This window comes from Chaetodon auriga, chromosome 3 (assembly GCF_051107435.1).
Source record: "Chaetodon auriga isolate fChaAug3 chromosome 3, fChaAug3.hap1, whole genome shotgun sequence".
Taxonomy (NCBI): domain Eukaryota; kingdom Metazoa; phylum Chordata; class Actinopteri; order Chaetodontiformes; family Chaetodontidae; genus Chaetodon; species Chaetodon auriga.
The window spans coordinates 29,757,963-29,774,148 of NC_135076.1; the positions used below are offsets into that span (position 1 = coordinate 29,757,963).

The 16,186-nt window shown below is 47.9% G+C and overlaps 1 protein-coding gene across 4 annotated transcripts in view; it reads left to right on the forward strand.

The window, feature by feature from the left end:
• patj (PATJ crumbs cell polarity complex component) overlaps nt 1-15,238 on the forward strand; it is an 88,224-nt gene extending 72,986 nt beyond the window's left edge. For all 4 annotated transcript variants that reach the window (XM_076726802.1, XM_076726801.1, XM_076726804.1 and 1 more), the window contains 17 exons: nt 6,407-6,491; nt 6,677-6,769; nt 6,977-7,069; nt 7,409-7,474; nt 7,729-7,813; nt 7,978-8,084; nt 8,301-8,384; nt 8,842-9,035; nt 9,143-9,290; nt 9,433-9,519; nt 9,595-9,748; nt 10,020-10,057; nt 10,241-10,363; nt 10,507-10,611; nt 10,821-10,924; nt 11,132-11,255; nt 11,783-15,238. In XM_076726802.1, coding sequence (XP_076582917.1) covers nt 6,407-6,491; nt 6,677-6,769; nt 6,977-7,069; nt 7,409-7,474; nt 7,729-7,813; nt 7,978-8,084; nt 8,301-8,384; nt 8,842-9,035; nt 9,143-9,290; nt 9,433-9,519; nt 9,595-9,748; nt 10,020-10,057; nt 10,241-10,363; nt 10,507-10,611; nt 10,821-10,924; nt 11,132-11,255; nt 11,783-11,929 — 1,837 coding nt within the window. In that variant the 3' untranslated portion in view covers nt 11,930-15,238. The remainder of the gene's footprint in view (nt 1-6,406; nt 6,492-6,676; nt 6,770-6,976; nt 7,070-7,408; nt 7,475-7,728; nt 7,814-7,977; nt 8,085-8,300; nt 8,385-8,841; nt 9,036-9,142; nt 9,291-9,432; nt 9,520-9,594; nt 9,749-10,019; nt 10,058-10,240; nt 10,364-10,506; nt 10,612-10,820; nt 10,925-11,131; nt 11,256-11,782) is intronic.
• The last annotated feature ends 948 nt before the right edge of the window (nt 15,239-16,186 follow it).

A 16,186-nucleotide genomic window follows, 5' to 3' on the forward strand; every position in this document is an offset into this window, starting at 1 on the left:
TTGACGACTGATCGTGTCGCCTCACTTCCTTAATGGTGAGTTAAATTATTTCATGTTCGTTTTCCACTTGCTCCTGTCGTGTTAATCCCATCAGAATGGGCTGACATCGATGTTTAAAGCTGCTGTAAGGCTTCACTCTTAACTCAATAAGAGGCCAAACAGAGAGACAGTGAGAGACTCCAGAGGATGAGAGTCGTCAATCCAGTCGATCGATTGTCAGTCGTCCAGCAGCCGTCAGCAGGATCCTCGTCTGGAAGCAGCGTGTTTGATCTGAAGACGCAGAGGACGTCAATGCTGAGTCACGCCACAGAGCAAAGATATTGATCCGGACACTTTCTGCTTTAAGATCTTTGTTCGCTGTAGACATTCCTGCTGTCCAGAGGATGAATCCTTTAGATTAAAATGAACCCATGATCTTTCCTCTAGCGCCACCTTCAGGACAAACTTTACATTTTTAGCTCCAGCACTGTCGTCAAAACCCAAGAAATCTTCAGGAAGCTTTTCTGTGTGTAATGAATGCTGCAGCCTCTCTGATATTTAAACGTCTGAGTCCTCCGTCGGACAGATGGAGACGGATGAGTGTGTCAGACTCCACTAAAGACCTCCATCACTGTGACTGATGGGATGTTTTCTGCGTTCAGGCATCAGGATGACGGACTCATGAGACGGCCACATGTCAACATGCAACATAAATCGCTGCCACGGCGAGTCATTACGTCTGTTCTGAGCTGTGGACGTCTCTCTGTTATCCAATCAGGAGTCGTATTCTCGTCCAAGCTGCTGTGAAATCTTCAGATGATACGACTGGTCGGCTGGTTTTTTAGGCTTTCATCACCTCCACGACCATCTTAACTCACCGCAGCATTACCTGTGAGCGCCAAAACTTCCTGTTTGCTGAGCTTTGTTGGTAGTTGACACACTTTGGGTGAAAAGTCTTTTAATAGTCACGTGATGTCGACATCGGGTCGTGTTTCGGGGTCGAGCGACGCTGCTGACCTGCAGACCGGATCAGAGCGCTGACGGTTTGCTAAACACGTGGAACCTGAAAGCGTCACTCATGCTTGTTGAAGAGCTCGAGTCCTGAGCCAGGTTGAAGGGGTCAACACCCGGCGGCCCTCCAGACGGCCTCTGAAGTGAAGTGAATGTAAATGTGTCGTAGTTTGAGCTTTCTGTAGACGTTCTGACTTCTGCTATAAACAGCTTTGCTTTGTTGAGGCCGAGTTTTCAGCCTCTTTTCAAACTTGATGTGATGGATGGTCACGTGTTTTAAGAGCTGAGTTCTTACTCATTGCAGTGTCATATCATTTATTTATGAGCTACCAGAATCATGTCTCAGAGCAGGTTTTCACGTATGCAGACGATGCCGTCATGTATACGTCGAACACTCAGCCTGAAGAAAACTGTCAGCTTGGTTTCTTCTTCTTTGTAAGTTAATGAGTTTGTTTCCCACCACATGAATCTGAAGGGCTTGAGACGATTCACAGGAGAAGAAGGACGAAGGACAAAGTTCTGATACTAAACTGTGGAGCTCAGAGACACGACGACGCACTGATCTACTGCAGCCTTCAGTCTCTAACAGTTTACTGTATTTTACAAGATGATTCTGTGTTTCATGTTTAATCTCAATCTGAAGAGTAAACGGAGTACAAAGTTCAATATTTCCCTCTGAGATGTATTTGAGTAGAAGTAGTAAATAGAAACACTCAAATAAAAGACAAATACCTCAAAGTTGTACTTAAGTACAGTACTTGAGTAAATTAACTTTACTCACTTTCCACCATTTTTTTTTCTGAACACGATCCTCCTGTCTACCGGCTGAAGTTTTAATTAATGAATTAATTAATCTTGTCATAAAATGATTGAATCGTGCTTCAGTGAACATTTTACAGGATTCTTCTTTACTTTTCCCTCAAAGCGTCTTTGCTCTCATACATTCCTTGTATTTAAACATTGTACGTTGCTGCTTTGTTCCATCTCTGACTCTGAGCTCTTTAAGGTGGTTTCTTGTCATTGGTTCACGTCCCGTCGCTCACAGCTGAACCAAAGGTCGCTCAGGTGCTTCGACTCTGACCCGGGTTGTTTGTTGAGATCAGCGCTCTCCTCTGTCTCTGCGTCTTTAACCTTCAGCTGAAACACAGCAGATTCATCTTGTGCTGATCAGGTTTCTCCCGTCGTTCGTCATGTGAGTCGTTCAGGTCGTCTGATTGGACCTGAGTGGAGACGATGGGATTCTTCCCATGATTCCCTGGGTCTCAGCTCTCCGCGGGGGCGCTCCCATCATGACGGCGTCCAGGTTTCTTCCCGCCGGCTGCTCTGATTGAATCTGGTCGGCGTGTCGGGCAGGAGGACGCCGACGCTCTCGCTGTGTTCAGCCAGGTGACAAAATCTCGTTAAAGTCGTGTCCACCGGCAGCCGCTGAATGATTTATCTCTGGATAAAGGTCGCCATAGCAATGAGCAATGGGATGTCAGCGGGACGGGAGCCTCGGAGTGCATCACCATGGAAACAGGCCCGGCCGGACCGTCATGATGTCTGTCCCTCTGCGCTTCTGACGTCCTCTGTAATCATCCTGCTGGAGTGGAAGTTCACTGGTTTCCACCATGCTCAGATGATCACTGAGCCGAAGCAGCTGGAGACGACGAGAGGACGCAAAGACCAACATACATCTGAAAGACAGTCTCATTAAAGTTCAAAGGTGGAGCTCTGTGGACAGATCAGACTGCTGGACGTCAGGAGGGGACGGAGGACAGACTTCAGCGTCGTCTCTGGACCCAAAGAGAAAAAGAAGAAAGAAGTTCTTCACCAAAACTAATTTATCACTGCGTGGACAGATCGCATGGGAGGACAAACAGTGAAGACGATGAGGGACAGTTGACCTTCAGCTTTAATGCAGAGCAGAAGTCCACATGCTGTCAGGACGTTCGGACCCCGAATGGACCAATGAAAAACCAAATCTACACACAGTGTTTAAGTGTCCAAACATACAGTGTGAAAGCATCTCTGCACATGTCCACATCGTCCTCTAAAGACACGAAAGGCAGAAGATAAACGGATGTGTCTCTGCTGCTCTCCGGCTGTGATGAACGTGGTTGGTTGGTGGTTGTTCATCGACCTGTTCGCTGGTTTCAGGATGAGCTCGTGCTCCCCAGAGGATGAACCCCATCTAGCGCCACCCGCATGTTTACGGGTCATCAGAAGTCACGAAGCCTCTCAGCTGACCCGGACAGAACGTCACATTTGAAGAGCAAAGGTCAAACTCAGTCACCTGCTCAGGTGCGTGACGGTCGACGGCGTCTGTCTTGCATGACTGACGCAGGAAGTGACAGACTGACCCGTAAATCCTGTTTCCTGCTGGCCTCACCTTCACCAAGGAGACATTAACAGTAATTGGGAACGGGTCAGTAACTGTGGAAGACAATCAGCGGAGACAGAGGAGGGACGAGGACAGACGGAGGGAAAAGACAGGAGGGAGTTTGGAGGACAGAAATGTCCTCATTTCACAGCCGTTTGATTAGTGCAATTAAAGCTTCACTTAACATTTGATTGATTTTACACATCTGTTTTCTCCTCGTCAGTCTGTGGAGGCAGACGTGACAGACGCAGGGAGGCTCTAATGACAGACACGACCCAGCTGCATCATGGGAAATGTAGGAAAATTCAGTGTTTCACGACTAAAAGTCACACAAATAAGAAAAACATATTAAACCACGACACCAAACCAGGTTTTAGCAGGAAGGATCGATGCTGACAGCAGCAGACTGAAAGCAGGAAACAGTGAAACGAGGCGTCTGATTGGTCGAATCCTCTCAGTCGTCTCCTTCACGTCATGATGCTTTCAGCTACACGAACAAACAGAAGCATGTGAGCGAACGTCGAAGTGAAGATGAGGACGCCCTCATCCTCGTCTCGTGACTGACGCTCTACAGAAGCTCTTTAATCTTCTGACTGTACGGTCATGATCATCAGAGCCTTTGGATTCAGAGCAGCCCATAATAATAACTGTCTTCATTAAAGTTCACTTGAGAATTTGCTTCCTGATCAGACCTCAGATCAGCTGCTGGCTGATTTGGAGGATTTAAGAGATCAGATAAGAGCTGGAGGGTTTTAAAGCTCTGAGCCTCCTGATGAGGAAATGAAACGTGTTGTTAAAGTGCCGACTAGATCAGAGCAGTGCGGCCTTTGATTATTGATTAATTAAACCTGAACTCTGTTAATTATTCCCACGTTTCTTTTCAGGAAACCTCTCTGAGACTCTAAACTGCTCGTAGACCTGTGAGATGAACACTTCAGACTGACGATGAATGAACAAAGTGTGTTCTTAAATGTTGCTGTGTGAGTTTCACGTTGATCCTTATTGGCCGATGAAGCTTTCTGTTCGTCTCCCTGAAGCCTCTGATTGGACCGACTGATCCCACAGCAGCTTGTTTACTCCTCTGCTCAGTGAGTTTGTTGATGCTCCTGTTTTGGACGACATACGTGCAGATAACGGTCGTTGAGATGAGCGCCACCTACAGAAAGACGTCACAGTCCCAGTGATTGACAGCTGAAGACGAGGCTAATGAGCGCTAATGATGGGGCGTAAATAGAAGAGGCCGGTGCTCGCGCTCGCCTCCTGCGGCGTTTTCATCTCGTCTCTGATGCTAATCTGGGATGCACAGATGGCTCCACTCAGCAGCGACGCCTCAAATCAAACGAGCGGCTTCAGACGGCTCAGTCTGTGGACTCCTGCCACATGTCCTCATGTAGCAGATGTCCTCCGTGTCACACTCCAGGTATCACCTCCCTCATTGGCTCCTCGCTGTCGGTTTGGTCGTTTTCTGCTCCGTTACCCATGAGGCCGAGCCGACGGAGCTGCCGTTTGACTGTCAGCGTGAGTCTGATGACAGCGATGCTCCCATCAGGAGCTCCTGCTGGAAGAGGAGGCGCAGAGGAGGTCTGATCAGCGTCCATCTTTGTCTCCTCGGTCCTCGTCTTCATCTTCATCTATCAGAGTCAGACTCTGATATGAAGCTCCGCCTCTGACGTCAGCCGCTAACGACCAGTGCAGCGAATCATAGTGAGAGACAAGCGACACACAACCTCCCACCGTCCTGAAAGGTCAAAGGTCAGACTGAACTGTGACAGTCAGCAGGGAGGCCTGAAAGTGTTCAGAGTTCAGATGATGTGAAACACGCAAAACACCAGCATAGATAATTATTCATCTGACAGTGTGGAGACTCCAGACAGGAAGTGATGTCAGGACCTGCACCTGGCCTGGTCATGTGATTGTTCCTGTTTTTATGTCACGTCCAGATTTCCAATCACAGTTCACCTTTGTTAAGCTCTGACTGTGTCGGCCAATAAGAACACAGATGTACCTTGGAGGTAGCTGGAAGATCATGTGACATCACGCAAGAATCCATCCAGCCTACAGTTGTTTCTGACCAATCAGCATTCAGCTCGCAAACTGTTTTTATTCCTCACGTTCTTCTCCTACATTACCCACAATGCAGCGCTTCCTCTAACAGTGGTGTGTGAGCTGGGTTGTGTTGTGCTGGAAGCAGCTGATGTAGCCTGGAGGAGCAGCTGGTCAGCTGACTCAAGTGACATCACCTGAGGACGTTTATCAGACGCCACACAGACACTGAAGGCTTTGTACTACCTTTAAAACATGTGCAGTAAAACTCTGAAACAGCTGGAAACACCTGGAAATACCTGGAAATACCTGGAAATACCTGGAAACAAGACTGAGGTGGAAAATCACTGGAGTTGAACTTAACAGATAGAAATCTAAACAGAAGCTGAATCATTAACAGGAACAAACTGCTGTGTGTGTGTGTGTGTGTGTGTGTGTGTGTGTGTGTGTGTGTGTGTGTGTGTGTGTGCAAGTGTGTGCGTGTGCGTGTGCGCATGCGCGCGCATGTGTGTGTTGTGTCTCTGCTGCAGTCGTGTTATATGATCTGAAACTGTCTGCACTGCAGTGCTGCTGCAGGCTGCAGCACATCTGAAGGCTGCAGGCTGCAGCACATCTGAAGGCTGCGTGCGTGCGTGCGTGCGTGCGTGCGTGCGTGCGTGCAGTCAGTGGCAGCAGTGCGTCTCTGCAGTGTGTGTTGGTGTGTGTGTGTTGTCATGGGTTCGACTCCCTGGGCCTCGTCAGACTGGTTCGGTCGCTCGGTGAACGGAGCGTCACCTGGGTCGTCGTTCTTTACATGAAGCTGATGTTTGATGTGTTTTGCATCATCTTAGTTCGGCTGTGCTTGTTGTTTGTGGGTTCTCTGTTCTTCTGCAGGACTCTGAATGCATCGTTTGGGCTGGGTCTTTGTCCAGTTCAGGTCAGATAGAGGACCCTGATCCTGAGCCAGATTACAGATGGCGTTTAAGTTGAAACGTGACTTCTTCTCGTCTTCCTCTCTCTGTCTCTCTGCAGAAGTGACGATGCTATCAACCAGATGGCCGTCCCCCCCTTCTCCACTCCCCCCCCTCCCCCCGTCGTCAGCCCCGTCAGCTCTGAGGTAACAACAGATGCAGATGTGTGGCTCCCTGTCCACAGACTTTTGTCCATGTAGAGGACAGTCTTCTTCCTGTTTTGTGCTTTGATTGCTGGCACCTGATTGGTCAAAGCACCTTACATCAAATAATAAATGATACAGAAATGAGATGTCGTGTGTGTGTGTGTGTGTGTGTGTGTGTGTGTCAGTCTGTCTGTCCAGCTCCTCTCGGTGGCTCCGCCCCCACAGACGGACCCCGCCACCCCGACAGCCTGACGCTCCACCCGTCGTCCGACGCACCGGTCAGTCTGAATCAGGTGGTGTCTGATATGAAACCTGAATGTCTGGATGGATCTTATTGATCTGGATGATTTCTCTCTCTCACTGTAATCACCTCTGTGTGTATTGAGGCTGTCAGTCCTCTGCAGTGGCTGCAGGTTCCTGTCCTTTCTGATGACACGTGTCACAGACATGTGAAAACCTGAAGTGAGCTTTGGTGTGTTGAACAGGACGAGACGAGTGAAGAAGCAGAACTCAACAACAGGAACAGAAGCAGCAACAGCGCCCCCAAGAGTCTGAGAGAGGCCGACACCTTCAGAAAGGTACTGACAAGTACAAGTACTTCAGAGATGTACTCGAGTTTCAGTCCACAGTGACGTCACATAGATGCTCTGCAGGTAGTCAAAGTGTTTCTGTTTTAAATACCACACATAAATACTCACTCGGAGTTTTTCTGCTTCTTTTATTTCACTCGACTTTCAAACTGTTTGTTAGTATTTTTCTTTTTCAATGTGTTTGAAGTGTTTATTTTTCTTTACTACTACACTGTTTCTGTGCTGTGGCATTACCGTTTGTGTACTGTTTTCACTGCAGTAAATGATCTGAATACTTCTGTGTGTGTGTGTGTGTGTGTGTGTGTGTGTGTGTGTGTGCGGGCGCAGAGGCTCAAAGCTGCAGAGTGTCCAGGAAACGAGCTGCAGGCTCTGAAGGCGTCACAGGAGCAGCAGGTAACAACAGACACCAATTATAATCTGTCAGATTATAATCTGATGGGATGTTTGTCACCAGTTTGTCATCAGAGTGTGTGTTTGTGGTTTTTCAGCTCGTTTCTTAAATGAACTGCAGATGTTTCAGGAGCTTCCTGCTGATCTTCACCTTCAGTTTGTATCGTCTGTGTTCGTCTGCTGCTGCATGTGTGTGTGTGTGTGTGTGTGTGTGTGTGTGTGTGTGTGTGTGTGTGTGTGTGTGTGTGTGTATCCAGTCCTGCAGGTCTCACGGTGGCTCCAGTAAACAGACAGCAGCATCTCCTCCTCTGATCAGCCCAGACCTGCAGACTGCAAACAGAGGTACACACACACACACACACACACACACACACACACACACACACACACACACAGACCACATCTGGACAAGACAGAAAAATGAACTTAACTTTGTGACTCTGCAATGAAATATTTTACATTTAACTGAGATGGAAGAAGCTAATCTTCCTCCTCCTCCTCCTCAGACCCATCATGCTGTGTGGTGGTTCCTGGTCAGGAGACGCTGTTAGAGATCTGTAAAGGTCGATCAGGGCTGGGACTCAGTATAGTGGGAGGAAGAGACACACAGCTGGTAACTCGCACACACACACACACACACACACACACACACACACGCACAGCATCAGAAACATGCAAGCAGATATCCTGATGAAGAGTTTGCAGACAATGTCTGAAGTGACCTCACTCTGTCTCTCTCTGTCTGTCTCTCTCTCTGTCTGTCTCTCTCTCTCTGTCTGTCTCTCTCTCTGTCTGTCTGTCTCATTGTCTGTCTGTGTCTGTCCACCAGGATGCCATTGTGATCCATGAGGTTTATGAGGAAGGAGCTGCAGCCAGAGACGGACGACTGTGGGCCGGAGACCAGATCCTGGAGGTACTGACAGTACTGCAGTACTAGTGGTACTGCTGACACTGATACTTCTCATCTGAAAGTGGAATTTTGAAGCCAGTGCCAGTGAACTTTTCCTGTTTGACAGTCTGAAGGATCAAACTGTCAAATGTGAAACTGAATGAAGCAGCGTCAGTGTGTGTGAACAGAACAGCTTTCGATAAAAACTCTACTTAATATTTAATCTGTATTAATCAATCTGACGTCCACACTGTCTCCCTCTGCTGGACAAACATTGAACTTCAACAACGATGTATGAAAGCATCGAAACCAAGAGTCTGAGTGTGTGTGTGTGTGTGTGTGTGTGTGTGTGTGTGTGTGTGTGTGTGTGTGTGTGTGTCACATGTACGTTGCTTTGGATAAAAGCGTCTGCCAAATGACTAATTGTAATTGTAATTGTGTCCGTCTGTCCGTCTGTCCGTCTGTCCCTCCATCCGTCCAGGTGAACGGGGTGGACCTGCGCGGGGCGTCCCACGAGGAGGCCATCGCCGCCCTGCGTCAGACGCCGGCAAAGGTTCGTCTGACGGTGCTGAGGGACGAGGCTCAGTACAGAAACGAGGAGAATCTGGACATCTTTAAGGTGGAACTGCAGAAGAGGAGTGGCAGAGGGCTGGGACTCAGCATCGTCGGGAAGAGGTCCGCCTTAAAAACACAAGACACACAAACACGAGTTACTGCTGGGTTAAAATCATATAAGTCAGTGCGTGCGTGTGTGTGCGTGTGTGTGTGCGCGTGTGTGTTAGGTGTGGCAGCGGTGTGTTCATCTCTGAGGTGGTCAGAGGAGGCGCTGCTGAGCTGGACGGTCGTCTGATGCAGGGAGATCAGATCCTGTCTGTCGACAGAGAGGACACGAGACACGCCTCCCAGGAAGCTGTGGCTGCAATACTGAAGGTATCACACACACACGCGCACACACACAATCAGTGCTTTTACCTTTGATTCTGCAGGTAATACTTAGAAGCCTTGGCTTCACTACCATTCTTAGTGTGGTATTAGTACTTTGACTGCAGTACTTGTGGCCTTCACTGTTCAGTGTGCTCGAGGTCCCGTCCTGCTGGAGCTTGGACGACTCAAAGCTGCATCCTGGATCTCCTCCAGACACAACTCACAAGGAAGCCAGGTGCGTGTGTGTGTGTGGGGGGGGGTCGAGGTTGGAATTAAAAACATAATAATAAGAATATATTCTCTGTCCCAGATGAGTCATGTGAGTGGAAACAGCTCAGGTGTTGTGGCTCCGCCCTCTGACCCCACGACCTCTGACCCCCTGAAATCGACGTCCACCGGCCCCCTGCCCCTCAACAACAACGCCAAGTCCACCGGTGACATCACTTCCTCCTCTAACAGCACAGGTAGAGCCCCGAGTTACAGACACGTTAACGTTAACTGAACGTCGGAGCTTCAGAGTTTCCCTTCCAGATGTTTTCAGCTGAAGAGGTCTGAGCGCGACCTTTGACCTGCAGCCCACTGGTGAAGAGGGGGGAGGCGTTTAAAGGCATCTGTTCATTTTCACCTGAGATGATCTATAATGAGCTGTGACATTAAATCACAGTTGATATTGAATGATATTAAATGTTGATCACTGTTATTGATCCTCTTTTGTGTGTTTGTGTGTGTGTGCAGGAGTAGAAGCTGGCATCCGTACAGTGGAGATCACAAGGGTAAATGAAAAAGTATAAGTACACAGACGGTACACATATACACACAATACCGTCATTTAAAACACTGCAGAGTTCGATGTGTGTTGGCTCTTAAACGGAGGAGTGTGTGATGAGCGTCTGTGGCGTCCTGCGTCCTCAGGTGTCCTCTGAAACATGTCCATGTCCTCCCTCTGTCCCCCTCAGGGTGTCAGCGACTCCCTCGGAGTGAGTATCGCAGGGGGGAAGGGCAGCCCGCTGGGAGACATCCCCATCTTCATCGCCATGATTCAGGCCAACGGGGTCGCCGCCAAGACGCACAGACTGAAGGTAGACTGAGCGAGTGTGTGTGTGTGTGTGTGTGTGTGTGTGAGAGCGGGTGTGTGTGAGCGAGTGAGCGAGTGTGTGTTTGGATTAACGTCAGACCTGTGAAGAAGTCCCACCTGCAGACAAAAGTGTGTGTGTTGGTTCAGGTGGGAGACCGGATCGTCAGCATCAACAGCCAATCAGTGGACGGCCTGTCACATGGCGACGTCGTCGCCATACTGAAGAACAGCTACGGAAACATCAGCCTGCAGGTAACACCGCCGCCGTTACACCATGTGACCCTCAGCAGGGAGGGGATCCACTTACTCAAGTACTGCATAGCAGTACAAGCTTCAGGTATCTCTGCTGAGTACTTCATGATACTTCTACTTCATTAACCCTCAGAGGGAGACGCCATTTTTCAAACAGCAGCGAACCTTCAGGAACTTACAGATGCAGCGTGTGTGTGTGTGTTTCTCAGGTGGTAGCGGACACCAACATCAGCGCCATCGCCACTCAGGTAGAGAGTTTGTCCAGCAGCTCCAGTCTGTCAGCCAACACAGACACACACACAGCAGAGCCAGAGTGAGTGCACGCACACACACACGCACACGCACACACGCACACACACACACACACACACACACCCACGCACACGCACACACACACACGCACACACACACACACGCACACACACACACACACACACGCACACACACACACACACACACACACACACACACACACACACAGGCAGTGCTTGGACCTGACCCTCCTCTTCCTCCTCGTCAGGGGTCCGCGGCCCCGCAGCATCAGTCTGGAGAAAGGCTCCGACGGCCTCGGCTTCAGCATCGTTGGAGGATTCGGCAGTCCACATGGAGACCTGCCCATCTACGTCAAGACCGTCTTCAGCAAGGTCAGACCCCGTCCTGAAGTGTGAGCAGAGCCAGGCTAGCTGTTCCCACCTGCTTCCAGCCTAAATGCTAAGCTAGGCTAACCTTTTCAATGAGGTCTGTCCTCTGGAGCCTCCAGTGGCAGAATGACGGAGGAATATCTGATTATGCTAAGCTAACGTCATGTCTCATTTAGTCAAATGTTATTAGCATAAACTTTCAGAATCTGATGAATGTTAAGTTGTTTTTGGGAAATATAGTTTAAAATCTTCCAGATTGGGTCATTATTAAATTTCTCGCATCTTGATTGAGCTTTGCTCTTTACTAAACGGGTCAGATATTAGCATGCTAACATTAGCTTTGTTAGCATGTTCACCTGCCATCAGTGGCTGTAGATATTTATAACAAATAATCATAAGAGCTAAGAATGTTAGCATGAGGCGAAGTCTGATGCTGCTGCCGCTGACTGCTGCTGTGTGTGCTGAACGCTGCAGTGCAGCGTGTCTGTGGACTCGTTAGCGTCCTCACGGCGTGTCGGTGTGTGTCTCAGGGCGCGGCGGCGGTGGACGGACGTCTGAAGCGAGGCGACCAGATCCTGACGGTGAACGGAGAGAGTCTGCAGGGAGCAACGCACGAGCAGGCGGTCGCCATCCTGAAGAAACAGAGAGGAACCGTCACACTGGACATCCTGTCATAACACACACACACACACACACACACACACACACACACACACACACACACACACACTTTGACTCTTGGACTACGTCTCATCATCGTGAACTCTGAACTTCCCAACAAGCAAAAAAAAAGAAACAACATCAGATGGTGCCAACACACACACACACACACACACACACACACACACACACACACAGAGAGAGAGGCTGGTGGGTGAAACCAGTACACACTGATGTCTGTGTCCTAAAGACAGAGTTTCTCAACCTCGGGGTCGGGGCCACCTGTGGGCTCAGCTGACACACACATGGGTCCTGATGTATTGATTGATTGATTGGTTAATCGATTGATTTTTTGATTGATTTGTGTTTTTGCTGTGATGAAGGTGAATCTCGGCTGGTCGCTTGTTTTGTATTCAAACTGAAGATTTTTCTTTGTTCTGCTGATTTTTCTTTAGCAGCGTCAGGACAAACTGTCCTCTCGGGTGAAGACGTCGCCGACCGTCCCTCTGCTGCGTCTTCACTCATTTTTGCTCAAGTTGAAACATTTTCAACTCACAGACGCATCTTCACCTCAGTTTTCGCTGTCTGGACACGTTAGCTAACATGCTAACATCTGATAATTAGCATTAGCACAAGGAGACTGTCATTAGTTTTAGTTTAGTAATCGATCAGCTCAAACTGATTGATGGTCACTTCCTGGCTGACGTGTTTGGACCTTCATGCAGCTCCTTCGTGATGGAAATCTTTGTTGCTTTTAATCTTCTGACCCGTTGAAATCTGGGAAATATAATCACAATGATTTGACACTATTTTCTGACAATTTTCAATGGATCAAAAAATTCATTGATCACTGGAGAAAATAACTGGCAGATTATTCAGTAATGAAAATAATCATTAGCAGCATGAACAACATGTCTGAAGTGAAGCTTTGTGGTCGTCCATTGAAGACGTCCAGTCTGAGACACAATCGTGATGAGAAGTCAGGATTCGTCACCGTGAGCGTCTGTGAAATGTCAGATCCTCCTGATGGAGTTTCACCGCATCGACGAGCCTGAAAGGTTGAGAAACTCTGTTATGACATCGACTGCAATCATCTGAAAAGTGTCCGTTTGGAGTCCTGATGAGGGACGTTGCAGTCCAGCCATCAGATGACGGGGAGTTCAAAGTCCAGAGGAACGAAAGGGAAGCTGCACACATTAGCTTAGCATCTCCCCTGTGGTGAAAGCTGCTAGCCATTAGCCTCAGAGCAGCAGTCATTATAAATGTGGAGAGGAGGGAGGAAGCTGTGACGCAGGTGAGTGTTCAGCAGCTGTCTGAGCTGAAGCTACGTCGCTAAGCTTCAGCTTCAGGCAGGCAGCGGCTCAGAGACGACCAACAGCTGCAAACACAGATGAAAGCTCAGTTCAGTTTGATTAAATCATCAAAACATGTTTCCTTTGAGTTTACCGTCAGATTCAGGTAAATCAGATCATTCAGCCTGTCATTGTCCAGCTAATCAAACAAGGTCTTAAATTCTCATCAGTCTGATAAAAAGTGCCATTTTTTAATCATTGAACACACACACATCAAAAAAACTCAACTCATCTTCCTCCTCTAACGATCCAAATGACATAAAAACATTCTGTAGATGCTAAATACTTGTGTCTCCATGGAGATGACTCAGGACTTGGCGAGCTTGGAGAACCCTGTCGCCCCTGGCAACAGAGACAGTGTCTTCCACATGATGGTTGTCATGGAGAGAAAAGTTTCACGTGTCTCCATGGAGATGTGAAAGAATGAAAGGCTTTCTAGAAGCAGCAGACCGACACATTCTCTGTCTCCTCTGGGGTTAGCCTAGCTTAGCACAAAGACGAAGCAGGGGGAAAGTGTTAGCCTCGCTCCTTCAAGAACAACGGAAATCCACCTTCAGACAGTCTGATTCAGAGTCTTGAGCCCGGAGGATCCACTGAACATGTTTGGGGGTCGGGATGTTTTCTGGATTAAGGGGTTGGAAAGTGATTCTCAAGACATTTCTGAATATTCATCTTAACTGGAACATTAAGGCCTTTTAAGGAGAAACGGGACTTCAGCGTCGTCGTACCAAAGACTTCAGAGGTGTCGCTGCTCCCAGCAGTCGTTCATCAACAGCTAGCTCCAATGCTAACTGCTACCAAGACCACAGTGTGTCCCTGTTCCATTTCTGTCTTCAGCCCTTTAAGACACCACATGTAAGGTGGTGGAAGGTGGAGCAAGGCTAACAGTTTCCCCCTGCTTCCAGACTTTGTGCTAAGCTATGCTAAACACATCTCAGACCTATGTCAGGCTTTGTCCTCTAATAGACGGTTACAGTTTGGATTCAGTTTCTTTTTGGCCAAATACACACTTCAATGACAGGAAACATCTGTAGCTCTGTCCAATCAAGAGCATTCATCTTTGTAAACAGGAAGTCACTGTCGCATTACAAGCTAGCACAACGTCCAAGCAGTACAGTTTAATGGGCTCAAAGATAAATCTTTGTAAATGATGGGATTTGTTGTCTGCACACATGGGGAAATCTGTTTCACAGCTAGCAGGATCTGATTTATGCTAAGCTAACTGACGCTATTTTTGTGCAATGTCATTTAAAGTCTTTCAGATTGAATTCACAAACCGCTGTCGTCTCTTCCTGGTGTGAACACACTCAAAGCTGCAGAGTTTCTCTCTAAAGCTGATCACACATTGTAATTTCATCTCTGAGTAAATTATTAGAAGTCAAATGAGATTAAAATGAACGTTCACTGGATTCAGATTGGATGAGCAGCTGTGATGACGACGGCCTGACGGAGAACCGGAGGTGTCAGACTGCTGCTTGTTTCTGTGTTAGCCGTTTGGCTAACATGTCTGCTCTGATGCTGTCAGCGTCCGTCTGTGAGAACAGTTTCTTTGTGAGGACACATTCTGTTCAGAGACCAGCGGAACTTTATACATATCAAAGACTTAATGTTCAGCTTTCTGTCATAATTACTGTCTTCATTTTGGTTCTTTCTCTGTAGATGTGGGAGTAGATGAACTGTAATTTATTTTTTGATCTTGCCTGAAATTAACAATGTGTTTTTGTTGTTTTATTCTACGTCCTGTCTGTAATGTCTGAATCATTGGAGTCAGAAATCCCCTGGAAACCCTGCAGCTTTGGTCAGCCTTCAGGCAGGACTCGTTCAGAGCGTCTGTCAGAAACCAGCTGGGTTTGCACTTTATTTCACATCGTTTCCACTTTCACACAGAGAACTCTGTCATTTGGCTGTTCTTTATAGAGAAAGTGTTCAGTTGAATGTTTTCGTCTGAGCACAATAAAAGATCAATGAACAGACTGAGCCGCTCCTTCAACGAAGCTACTCGTCCAAAATAAACTTCACCAGGTGTGCTGTCATGATGTGAGCTGCAGGTAGATGCTGCTTCTCTCCTGACGGCCTGTTTGTTTGGCCGCGGTGTGTTTTAACTCAAGTCAAAGTGGCTTCATTAACAGCCTGTCGGGTTAGCTGTTAGCAGCCCGTGTTAGCTGCTCCTGTTAGCAGCCCCTGTTAGCTGCTCCTGTTAGCTGCTCCTGTTAGCAGCCCGTGTTAGCTGCTCCTGTTAGCAGCCCCTGTTAGCTGCTCCTGTTAGCTGCTCCTGTTACATGAAGATTCTCAAGACACAGCCACACCCCCCTAGCGGCTCAGCGGTGAATTGCGGAGCAACGCGTTCCCTCGACGCAGAACTACGAATGCTCAGTGACGGCGTAGGGTGTACGCCGTAGGTAAGTGTAAACCAAGCTTTATTCTGGATCATCAGACAGAGATGATGATGATGATGATGACGATGAAGTCACACTAGATGATGTCAACATGTGTCCAGAGCTGACTCAGTTCTGATCAGTGTTGGGAAGGCAACTTTTAAAATGTAATGGATTACAGATTACTAGTTACCCTGCTGAAACGTAATCAGTGATTAATCCAACTCGTTACATTTAAGAACCTTTTCATGACTTTTCTAACAAATGTTTTAAAGTTGGCATTAAAGCTGAAAAGTCCTTAAACAAACTGAAGCACTTTGAATGTCGTAGCTGAAATAACTCGGCAGAGCGGGACGTCCTTTGTTTCATGTGTCAGCAGTTTCACTGATTTACCTGTCGACTTCTGCTCAGGTGTGACATCGACCATTTCTACGCTGACGACAGGTAAATAAGCTCCGTTCAGTGCAGTGATGTTGGAGCCTGTTTTTGGCTCCATCAGGGAAAAGATGTTAGATTTCGAGCGCTGATTTGATTGACAGGTGAGAGG